Source organism: Uloborus diversus, chromosome 6 (assembly GCF_026930045.1).
Source record: "Uloborus diversus isolate 005 chromosome 6, Udiv.v.3.1, whole genome shotgun sequence".
In the NCBI taxonomy this organism is placed as follows: Eukaryota; Metazoa; Arthropoda; class Arachnida; order Araneae; family Uloboridae; genus Uloborus; species Uloborus diversus.
The window spans coordinates 23383081-23395991 of NC_072736.1; the positions used below are offsets into that span (position 1 = coordinate 23383081).

The following is a 12911-nucleotide window of genomic DNA, read 5'->3' on the forward strand; positions in this document are numbered from 1 at the left end:
CATCAAGGATTTCGAAATTAAGAGGTTCAGGATATCAAGGTTGGATTGTACTTTTTATTTTATTGCTATATGGTGTCACAGGAGATTTAATTTAATCCAAATTGTCTTTAAAAAATGCCTTTTAGTTTTGTCACTACATACTCAAAAATATTTTTTATAACTTTGTTTTATATGTTGTATTTTAGGTTGCGAGTTTGTACTTTGCTCGTCGAATTGCTTTTTACAGTGGAGATATTAAGAAATTAATGGATGAAGTTCGAGTCTTGAAGCCAACAATTTTACCTTTAGTACCTAGACTTTTGAATGCAATCTACTCAAATGTGAGTAAAATTTACCTTTTCATATATTTATTTCTAAAAAACACTTGCCTTTCCATTTTCGAACAAATAATATTTTCCTCTCCTGTTACTGCTGCAGTGGAGCTTTGGAAATCCAAACTGGAAGGGGCTGAGCCCTGTTAGTATTCCAGAAAGTTCAAATATACTGAGTGGTCTATTAACGCTCTTGCTATTAGCTCAATAGTGATCTGAATGTCTTTAACTTTATAATAATACAATTTTACCCCTGATAAAGCATGAGTGCTTAAGATGTTCTAACTGCAGGATGTAATGTTCATGCATCGCTGGTGCAACATTGTGTCATCAAGCTCAATGCAGTTTATTTCGTCAATGAGATATTATCAAAGTCAGTGCTACCTAGTAAGATACAGAACTCTATTATATATATATATATATATATTTAGTCAAACCTTTGCTAAAAGTACCTCTTATTAAATAAAAAACAAACTTGGTTTTTGGATCATGGTTCTTGATTTTTCCTTTCTTCTCTTCACAAGCTGTTTGGATTATCCAGAATTTTGAATCTTCGGGTTTGGATATCTGAAGTTCCACTGTATTTAAATTTAATTTCTGTCATGCTTTACTTTTTATTTTTATCTGTTTATAATCATTTACGATGTTTTATATTTCTTTGCATTAATTAATTTAATTATCTTCTGAGCAATTTAATTTATTTATTTCTTTGTAATGGCAACAATAAAAGAAATTAGATTGAATAGTTGAAATGTTTTGATAAAATGAGAATGTTGTTCTTTTCCCCTGTTGTGAGCAGAGAAGAATGTTCTATATTTTATGTAAATATGTAATTAAATCTTTTTTGTGAAAAATTGCAGAATGATTTTATGTACTAACGGAGCAGAAATTCATTTATTTTAAAACTCCAAAGAAATGGAATGGAAGAAATATCGCTTTCAGTTATTAACTTTTTGTGATGCATAACAGTGAAATATAAAGAACATTCTCATTAGAACTTGTTTTCTAAAACTAACCCTTTATTTTTTTCTAGACTTACTGCCATTTTTTTTAAATGCTGTTAAAATTTAGTGCTGATTTGAAGGAAATTCTACCCGGTTCTTCAATAGTTGGAATGCAGCAAAAGCTGATTTGTGGCTGCAAAAGCTGACAAATAAATGAGACATGACAAATGAAAATGGAAAATAAAAAAAATAAATGAGCATAGGATTAAGAAATTATTAAGTATCAACTACCACAAATAGTGCTTTTCATTTTCGGTTTCTAACATGTTAGATTCTGTTATGGCGATAATTTTTCTGAATGTTTCTTGTAGTAATAAATTTAGTGATTTTTTTGCAATTTATTCGGAAATATTGTAATAAATATGGATTTTTGGACACTTTTGAGTGCTAATATAAAAAATTTTGTGCATTTGCATTGCTGTCAGCTCTCCCGATCCATTCGACCGCATGATTTTTTTGTTCCATTTGTTTTTTAAAAAAAAGCAATTTTCTTATAAATTAATTTCATACTGTTTTTTTTTTAAATGTTCATTGTAAAATTAAAACTATCTAAGTTTTCTAAACTGACCTGTTTTGGTCTAACAAAAACTATCGGCCCTACAAAAAGGTGGGTATTCCCAAATGTTTTAATCCAACTACACCGCAGAATAAATTTTATTTGTCGTTTCTTGCAAACATCAGTTCATTTATTTATTTGTTCTGCAATATTGATTCAATTCTGACTTAAGAATCTTTGACAGTTTATGGCTTAAAATTTCCAATGTTTAAAATTAGCTTTGAGTATGCTAAAAAATACTCTCATTGAAAACTGTTAGGAAGGGTCTTTAATTGTTGCTCAATTTCTTACTAGCATTTTTCTTTCTACTGAACATTAGACACTGTATACAGTGCAGAACCTTTTATCTGGGAACCAAAAAAACGGGGAAACCAGAAAACAGGCAACTTGTTGCCGATTTTCCCGCCATTTAAAAAAAAAACTCCTTTTTGGCAATTTTTGAAAAAGTAAGCATTTTTTTGAAATACCTAAAAGAGTATGAATAGTTTCTTTATAAATACCATATTACTCACGTGTAACTGTGAAAAATGTTTACAAAAGCGAACTTCATAGCTACAGGGCTATCCTTTAGGCAATGCAAAATTTCCGAAATATTTTCTTGAATTAAAAAGTTCACTCGTAAGTCTGAAATTTTTGTACTTTATTCCAACTGAAAACTAAAGAAATGAATATTGTAGCATTCTAATGCAATATTTTATTGAAAGGCCTTTTGCACTCTGCACTTTATTAGACACAACAACAAACTCATGAATCAAATTTCTGTCTTTATACAAAAGCAATAGCTATAAATAACCACCGTAATCTTAAACACGAAACATTTACAAAAATTTGAAGAAAAAAAAACGCATTCACGGAAACAAATTTATTTTATGCACTATGGTAGAAAAATAGCACATTTACATTCAAAAACTTGTTTCTTGCTATTCCCTTCATTTTCTTTCGTTTTAAAAGGTCAAAAAAGTGGTGTGGTTTTTTTTTTTTTAAACTGAATGTGAGGGTCTCAAGTCTTATTATGAATAACTTAAATTTTTTGGTGTTTAAATTATCCCCTCACTAGTATTTTTAATATTTTGATATTTATAAGCATTTCTGAATTGTTTTCTTCTTATTTTAATATGTATTACTAGCTATTGTAATAATTTCAGTTTTATTAACAAACAACAACTGCCAACTCTACTGGTTTTTCTGGGAGGTTCCTTCGTTTTGAGAATTTCTCTTGATTGTGTATGTCATGAAAGGAAGTTACATTTAATTGTACTTTGATGGACAGTAAAAAAGTTCTATTTTCCCCAAAATAACACTGAAAAATGTGATATTGCAGTGTGTCTCAATCATCTTCCGGATTTTTTTTTCAGTAGATGTTGGCAGGTATGCAATAGGGCTTTTTAGCGATCCAGAATATATCCGGGATAGGGATTGTCCCGAACTTTCCAGCTAATTGATTTTCTACCATAGTTATAATCATAATAAATATATAATGGAAATTTATGTGTTGCAGATAATGGAAAGCATCAAAGGCAGTAAAGCTAAAGCTATCCTCTTAAAAGTTGCACTGTCAAGGAAGGAAAAACTTCTCAAAAAGTATGCAAAGTTTCTAGGTGATTTGTTTCATTCTATTTTTTTTTATTATTAATATTTCATTGGATTTTGTGCAGTTTACAAAAAGATTGGTTATAAAATGATTTGAATCGTCTTTATGATCGTTGTCGAATATGTTTTGAGTAGAGATGGGAATGGGCGGAAAAAACAGGGTTGGATTAATTTCCACTGAGAAAAATACTCAGTACTTTAATTTCCCTGCACAGCAAAGTATTATTTGCTGTTTATTTCACTCACTTTTCACTCCTAAAATTAAATGTATACACAGGACAGAATTATATCAATAATGTCATTTAGTAGAAAAGGTTCTGTTAAAATTTTAATATATTTTCATTAACCATGTGTGGATGTTAAAAATATGAAAAATTAACATAATTGAGAGATGCAGCCAAGATTGAACTGTGGCTCCCTCAACTCTTTTTTCAAGGACTCGGGGGGGGTTAGAAATCGCTGCCGCTTTTTCAAAATTTATTAAGAGTAAACTCTTGTAATAAATGGTGCAATGCAGCAAATTTGTACAAAATGGATGTTAGAAACTAATGAAGAGTAATAATAACAGAACCATAGTTAAATATCTTGTCGTAAGAGATTTAAGTTCTTTTTCTTCAATTTGCCTCCCACTCCAGTAACGTGTGCTTAAAATTTGTTACAGAATGCTTTAATATACAACTAATTTTCAAACTACAGCTATCCCCATTTTCCTTATCTTTTTTTTTATCTGAAATTTGAGAAATGAATACCAGAGTTGCCATGTATTATTACTCAGTTATTTCAAACATAATTACTGTTTAAAAAAAAATTCATATTACCTTTAAAACTGGTAAATTAGCCATTTTTTGAATATCATGACTTCTAGTGTCTATTTTGAAGCAGTTTTGGATATCATCCCTTTTCCGCATGATTTTGCAGAATTTTTTTGGATTTCCTCCTTTTTGCTCTCTGACTACTCTCATCCCCGGTATGTAAGAAAGCGTTCAGAATTTTTATGTTGAATCTCTAATGGTTAAGCTTTACAGCCTGTAAAATGTTTTGGACTTTCATGATTAAATGAAGCAACTTCAAGTTGTGTGTGTGTGTGTGTTTTTTATTTATTTATTTATTTATTTATTTCGTATTCTGAAATAGTATTATGAAGTTTTTTAAACCAAATTATGAGTACCAATACAAGGAAGAAGGATAACCATTTATATATTTATTTATTTTCAATTCTCGCTGTGAAAGTACAGTCGGCCCCACTTTAAATGAATACTGTCGGTTCCAAGAAATATTATTCGATTAAGCAGGGTATTTGATTAAGTAGGGAAATTTTATTTACCTTTCCGGGTTGATAACTTTTGTCTTAAAACATAATAATAAATCAATATCTAAGTAATAGAGGAAAAAATGTTTTTGATTAAAAAAGCGTTTTAAATAAACTAAGTAATCAACAAAATAGTATAATAATTAGGTATATATAATACAAGTATGTATGAAAATTATAAATATGCAACTTACAACTTGAGGTATTAAATCTTTGTTTCGACACCTTTTTTCAGTTCATATTTTTTGGAAAAAGTCCAAAATAATGGATTACTTGCTCAAGGTATTTTGAGAAAAATTTTCTAACTTAGTTACAGTGTTTTATGTAATTAATATTTATTAATTTCTTATCGTTTACAATGTTTATATTTCTTTGTTTTTTAATTTAATTATCGACTGTCTGTTGGTAATGGCAACAATAAAAGGAACTAAATAGAATAGTGGAAATGCTTTGATGGAATATGAATGTTGTTTTTCCAGCCCGTTGTTTGCCGAAAAATATTATTTTAAATTTTTACTGCAATAATTGCTCTTATTTAATTTATTTTTAACATATTCAAAATTTTTCTCAGCAAAAATATATGCGAAAGCTAATCACTATTATTCGATTAACCAGGGAAATTATTCGATTAAGCGGGGATCTCTAATATTACACCTATGGAGAAATATTTGGTTCCGGGAGATTTTATTTGTATAGGCGGGGTATTCGTTTATCCGTTACCCGATTAAGCGTGGCTGACAGTATGTTCGACCATATAAGGAAAACTTAGATTTTTTGCTCTGTTGTGAATTTTTACTTTACAAACAAACCTACTTTTAAATTTACATTTCTCATTTTCAATACCTTAAATTCAAATGTTTTTAGTTAAAAAAAAAAAAAAAATTTCTCTAAAAAGTATAAAAAATTGATATTATTGAGTGATGCAGCCAAGATTGAACTCTGGCTCCATCAACCCCTTTATTCGAGGACTCTGGAGTTGCTGCCTCTCTTTCAAAATTTAAATTTATGTAGAAGTAACAAAATTGAGAGAAATGGTGTAATATAGCAAATTTGTACAAAATGGGATTTTAGTAACAATAACAAATGAAAAGCAATAATAACAAAACCATTATATAAATATCTTGAAGAAAAGAGATTTCGGTTCTTTTTCTTCAATTTGCCTCTCACTCCCATAATGTATGCTAAAAAATAATGCTTCACTATACAACTAATTTTCTACAGCTATCCCGATTTTTCTGATCTTTTTTATAACTGAAATTTTGAAAAATAAATACAATTCTTTAAGAACAATATCTGCCATGTATTGTATTAATTACTACCCAATCATTTCAAGCATAATTAATAAGGAAAAAAAATCGTATTATCTTTGAAACTGTTTAATTAGCCATTTTTTGTTGAATTGTGGAATGTCATGAACTTGAGGATCTATTTTGATCTCTTCCCTTTTCTGCTTGCCCTTATATAGAAGTTTGGTAAGACCCCATTTGGAGTATGCTGTTCAGTTTTGGTCTCCTTATCTTAAGAAAGACATTAATGTATTGGAAAGGGTTCAAAGGCGGGCTACAAGGCTAATAAGTGGACTTTCCCACTTAGATTATGATTCCAGGCTTAGAAGGCTAAAAATGTACAGTCTTGAGCAAAGAAGAGACCGAGGAGACATGATTCAGCTGTTTAAATTTATTAAAACGAAAGATGTTACGGGGCTAAAGTTTAGCACTGAAAACAGGACAAGGGGTCATTGTTTTAAGCTATTTAAATCTCAGGCTAACATGGATACTGGGAAAAATTATTATTTTAGCAGGGTAGTGGAACCTTGGAACAGCTTACCCGAAGAGGTGGTAATGAGCAAAGGAGTAGACAGTTTTAACCCATTCGATAATCAACCCGAAACCCCTTAACGCGCATGCCGCAGATAACGAACGGAGTTGCTTTTTGCTACGTTGCAATAGCGCTTTTCTCCCCATTTTGCTCTCAGGATTTTAATGTTGTTTTTGCTGTTCAGCTTGCATTCGAAAATCGCTTCGCTTTATTAGTTTTTTTTGGCACTGAATTAAATAGTGCAATAAAATACAAGGTTGCTAATATGTGCTGAAATATTCATTAAATTTACACAGTACATAACGGAAAAATAATAAACAATAGAGGATAGAACGAAAAGCAATTATTTTTATAACACTAATTATTTTATTGATTTATTTTTCTTTTTGCTTTTATCTCAGTATATCATTCTTTTTTTTTATACCCTTAAGAAATCAAAACTGTTAAATGTAAGATGATCTACCTTTCAAAAGGGCTCAACAAAACATTCTTCAAACAATTGACTGATCGATCCCACCTGTGAGCAAGGGGTTTGAATTGACAAAAGCGCTTTAACTGTGGGAATGATTTTCTTAGCGGATAAAAAGTATTCTTCGGTGCCTTTTGATACATTGTGACCCTTCAAAACGACCAATAAACACAGAGACATCTCTTTGCTTTCCGGTTCTTTTATCGTAATTGCGATGACTTTTAAATCCCTTCTGAGTGTCCAGATATCAGTTGCTCAAGCGTAAGAAGTATTTTAAAGATAAATGATTACAAAAGATCAAAACTTGCGGCTAATCCCCTATTTCCCTAAAGGATACTTTTGTGCATGCAACTAAAAGCCCCCAGCTGAAAGAGGAATAACAGAGACTGCCTGGGCGGATTCCCTAAGGAGATGTCCCCCTTGGTGTCTTGCGGTCAACCCTTCCACATTATTTTCTTACAAACAAAACAGTTTGAATCAGAAAGGAATTTCAAAGCAAGCTTTACTGCTTGTATTTGGGAACATGTCTTCAGAAGAAAAAAAAAAAGAAAATCTTGCTTGAAATCGAGTCGAATTGTTTTTCTTATTTTAAAACATATTTGGATAAATTTTAGTTAGTTTCATAGGATTATTTACTAATTAAGGCAACTTGATTATTGAAAGGAAACCAAATATTTATTTCTATTTTTAAAATCTCATAAATAAAGGCGCAATTAAAACATTGGAGCTATTTTAAAACAATAAATAAAAATCTGAAAAAGAAAGGGAGAAAAGGAATGTTTCGTTTCGTATGAGTAAAGTGAAAATAACTGAAGATATTATAATTTCATTTGTACTGTAGTATATATTTTATGTTTTGCATGGTCAACTATTACGTATAATCAATGCGGTCTTCATAATTTTTGTTTGTGAAATTAAAAATATTCAAAACTGTATCACTAAAAAGCCATCAAAGGATGCCGCGAATATAAAAAGTTAAAATTTAAGTTTGAAAATATCACGATTTTAAAAAGAAATAAATAATAAAAAATAATAATAGTATACAAATAAATAAAAAGCGTAGTAAACACATTATAATAAAAAAAAAACATACTCGTACAAAATTAAGATGTGTAAGATAATTTTTAAAAAATGTTGTGTAAAACAAATTATAAAATTTGAGGATTTTGAACAATTTAGTGAAGGTTGCTTGTGTAAGAAGGTGGATTTTTGATAACAAGAATAAAAAATTCTGTTTATTTGCTTTATTCAGGCATAGAAATATTGTTAAATGTGTAAGGAAATATTTTCACACTTGTTCAGCAGGAGTTCAAATGCCAGAATGCTAAGAAACAAAGCTTCCACGAAAAGATAAAAAATATAATGCCTGATTATTCAAAGCATTATACGTGTCCCATTTAGGAGTACTTGAAAGGTTAATATCTTAGTAAAATAAAATAAATTACAACAAGTTTCGTGAAATACTGTAAGTTACATCCCTTTTGTCTAAGGAAAAGAGCTTGATTACCGCTCCCCTAAAAGCACCAGAACCCAACAGAGAAGCGCAATAACAGGGTTCTGCCCCTGGAAGGATCGCCGACACATATTCGGCCGAGGCAAAAACTGCAAGAAACGCCGTGACGACACAGGTTCGTCGAAGGCAGTTAGGAACCATTTTCTTGCGACGAGCCTGAATCGGCCGGGGCAGTATTAACACAAACTGCGCAGCCGATCCTGTATCGGCCGGGGCAAAGAATGGGTTAAGAGGGCCATTGATCTTCACTGGGGATTGTAAATCGACTAGGACCAGTCTAGCTGGGCCCAGAGCCTGTTGCTGGTCGTCACTTTTGTATTTGTATTTGTATTTTAAGAATTATAATCCTAGTGAATTGCGCCTCTCCCTTTTTTTTGGGGGGGGGGGGGGAACAATGTTATGCATTTGTCTATGTGTATATGTATCAAATACTATGCCCCTCCTCCCCCCCCCCTGGAAAATTTTCAAATGGTGTACCTAAAGGTATCTAATCATTTCCGATGAGCCCTTAAACATTTTTGAGAGTCCTTAAAAAGTCCTTAATTTTCACTTCTGAAAATTAGTATGAACCCTGCTTAATTGTTACACATAATTTGAGCTCCCATTGATGCACTTCATTCAGTCATTTACATCGTAATAACTATAAATCTAATCTTCCAACCAATATTAATCTACTTGTAAAAGACTTATGACTTTTGTTTAAGAAGTTAAGTTTTGAAACATTTCAAAACTTAAAGCTGTAATGTTAAACTCATTGTTGTAACAATTATATACTAATTAGAAAATCTCCCATCAATGTATGACATTTGACAATTGTATCTACATTTGAACTAAGCGATTGCCATTTTGGTGATATTTTGATAGTTGAAATTTAAACCCTAACTCCAGTGGATTAACCCTAAACTCCAGTAGATAGCGTTGATTGTTGACCAATTTTTCGTTTCTTCCTTCTCCTAAACTGAGTCTTAGCAGTAAAACAGTTGAGTTACCGTATACAGTTCTACCCTGTAAAAATAAAGCATTTCCCTCCATGGTCTAACATTAACAAAAAATATTATCTAATTATCATGCTATGGCACGAGTTTCATTGTTGGTGATTTCAAGAGCGTTACTCAACCAGTGTTAAATGTATGAGGATTGCGATGTAAAACCATGTATAAATGTTACTGAGTGAAATACAAGGAAATAAAACTCACTCAATATCTGCCCCAATATTGTTTAAAATCATTTTTGTACAAAGGTTTTCTTTTCTATTAGTCTTTTAAAAATGTACTGCTTCTTAGTGCTAAATCATATTTTTAGCAAACAAAGTACGAGAACCCACCGGTGTTCAGAAATTATTTTCATGTGCAAATGATGTGAATTCAGTCTTAATGTGTAAAAATAAGTCTCCTCCCCCCGTACTGTATCTGTATTTTAGTTCCTCTTTTTATTATTTATTTACAGCTTCCGCTCCTAATAGTTCAATGTATTAAAATTCTAGGGGCATCATAACGAAGAACTCGCTGTGGGACAAATTGGTTTTTAAGAAACTCCAACAGGCTCTTGGTGGAGATGTACACATGATCATCACAACATCTGCTCCCATAGCAGCTGATATTATGTGTTTCTTTCGCTGTGCGTCAGGCTGTTATGTAAGTTTAGTTTTTTTGTATGCAAGTTTGATTTCTCTTTACAATGTACATCAGTTGTTAAAAGTGGTAGAAGGCAGCATACTAATTAAGAAATCGGCTCATCTTTCTATACCTTCCTAAAAGGCCAAATTTGTAAAGTGTGTTTTTCCATGTAGTTTATTTAAGGCAACCATTGTTTTAGATTCTTATGTAAAACGATTTTTAGCTCGACTTATTGCTTACAGCTAAAAAATTCAGTTACTGAAGTTTCTGTGAGTTAAAAATTTGCAATTGATTGCATTAATGCTTTCGGTTTTGATTGAAAATATATGTCATTTGCACACTCACAGTGAAAGTCACAATGATCTATGACACTTCTTTTAAATAATCTAAATCAAATGTGAGAAATACTTACTTGAATATGCACTTAAATTACTGCAAAAAATAAAAAGAAAAATTGAATAATCCAAAAATATTTATTTTAAGATATCTGGAACAGAAATGCAGTGAAGCACCGTTTATACATTTTAAAGGGACTGTATGAAAAAAGCATAGAAATGAAAATAATGTATAATACGTATAGATTAGTGTGTATTAGAATTTGCAGGAACCAATTTAAAAAACTTATAATTGATAAAAATGTATAAAAGGGAAACGTATAAACAGTGCTTCACTGTATTGTTAAAAGAACTACATGTGAATTTCCTATAACCTCAACCAATTTCCAATATTCCTCAACTATTTGTGGTTTATTGACATTGCAGGGTAATGGATACTAAGGATTGAACTAGCACAGTTAAACATTCTTCGTTTTTTATGGTAATGTTTAATTTTCGCCATATTGTTATATATATATACATTTGAAAATCATAAAAAGTGTTGAGATGGCACTTATGGCATGAAAAGCTTAATTAGATACATAATGGGCTATGTGAATTTTCAATGACGTACAAGGTGTTTCATTTTAACCTGCAAGACTTCTATTTTTACAGCCGTTAGTCCTAGATGCATACTTTCAATTGCAAAAATGTTCAAAATCCGATGCGGAATTAAGATATCGAAAGTTTGAAGCAAAAATAAAAAATGAGTCAAACAATACAAAGTTTAACTTTTTATATGGGCCCTAGGTCCCCTAACTTATATTTAGAGAAAAATCTGCATTGAAAACTATTACTCACATAAAAAACTTGACTTTTGTGCGACCAGAACTCAAGGAGATATTTCAAATCAAAATTTTAAGGGACCATACAGAAGATGAGATTGGAACTTATCGCTCTTTCAGAAGAATGACATGTTGTCAACGTAAAAGAACCCAAGGTGTTTATATTTTTCATTGCTATTGAAAAATTCATGCAAATATTAAGCTGTGATACATAAAAATACACTACAAAACCTTGAACAGTTTGAAAAAAACCATACTCTGCACACAAGGGCGCCTATATAAGGGGGCAAGAGGGAGCTCAAGCCCCCCTTATAAATTAGAACTTCTTTGCTTTTAGTACTTTTTTCTTTGCAAAAATGTAAAAACATTTCTTCTCCAGCAATTAATGAATAATTTATTAAAAATGTCAAACTTTAATAACTGTAATCTGTACTGAAATCGGTTTCTATGGGAAAAATATCTTGCTAAACCATGTAGAAAATATCTGAGCCCCCTCTTAAAATTTTGTATATAGGCGCCCTTGTCTGCTCATATAACTTAACATTATAATACTGCACATATAATATTAACACTTGTTAACTGCTATATTTTCCTCCAGAAGGTGTTATTAAAGGCTAGTGAAAAGTGTTGTAAGTCACAAAATGCTTTGTTTCATATCTCGGTGAATATTGATCGTACTAATTTCAAACTTTTTGTGCTGGAATTCTTTTTCAATGGAAATTATTTCCCTAAATATAAGTTAGGGGACCTGCAGCCCGTATAAAAAGTTAAATTTTGTATTTTTTTACTCATTTTTATTTTTACTTCAAATTTTTAACATCTTAACTCTACATCTGATTTGGAACATTTCTGCAATTGAAAGTATGCGTCTAAGACTAATGGTTGCAAAATTAGTGGTCTTGTAGGTTAAAACCGAACGCCCTGTATATCGACTGAATATCAAGTGAAAATCTTAGCCACAAATGACCAACGCCACACCGTTAATACTCCAACAAAGCATCAACACTTTTCACTCCAGAGTCCCTCATACCTGCCACTATTTGTGGCTTAACCATTTGGATGGGACCCAGAAGACAGCTCTGATTTTTTGAACCAGACCAGAAACCAAGCAATCCCTGGTCCAGCACTTCCAAAGGTATCGTTTCAATTGGAGGACTTAGTGACAACGAGCATATTTAACATCCCCCAGTCACCATCGATGAAGATGGTGGATCTTTGACCGGCTAGGGTCGAACCCGGGACCCTCGGGTCACAAGTCTGATGCCTTATGGATCAGGCCACCATGGCCCTACAAAGCACATGACACTTTTAAGTCAAAAAAAAAAAAAAAAAACACTTTTTTATAACTTTTTTTGCATAAGTTCCAAGGTCATGTTGATGGCACAAATTCCAATTCTTCACATTGGTTGACTGCCGTTTTTCATTTTACATGACCAAAAAAGGGTAAATAATTTTGATTTTCTCTGTTCCCATTTTGCCTGTTTGTTTAGAAATAGCCATAATGTGTTAATTTGAAATACCCTGCAAGCGACAAATCTAAGTAGCTATGATTCTACAAAAGTTTCA

At 31.5% G+C, this 12911-nt stretch overlaps 1 protein-coding gene across 1 annotated transcript in view; it reads left to right on the forward strand.

Annotated features, from left to right (window-relative positions):
• LOC129224274 (long-chain-fatty-acid--CoA ligase 1-like) overlaps window positions 1-12911 on the forward strand; it is a 103959-nt gene that overhangs the window by 67012 nt on the left and 24036 nt on the right. The window contains exons 11-13 of the mRNA XM_054858702.1: window positions 186-320; window positions 3370-3452; window positions 10054-10204. Coding sequence (XP_054714677.1) covers window positions 186-320; window positions 3370-3452; window positions 10054-10204 — 369 coding nt within the window. The remainder of the gene's footprint in view (window positions 1-185; window positions 321-3369; window positions 3453-10053; window positions 10205-12911) is intronic.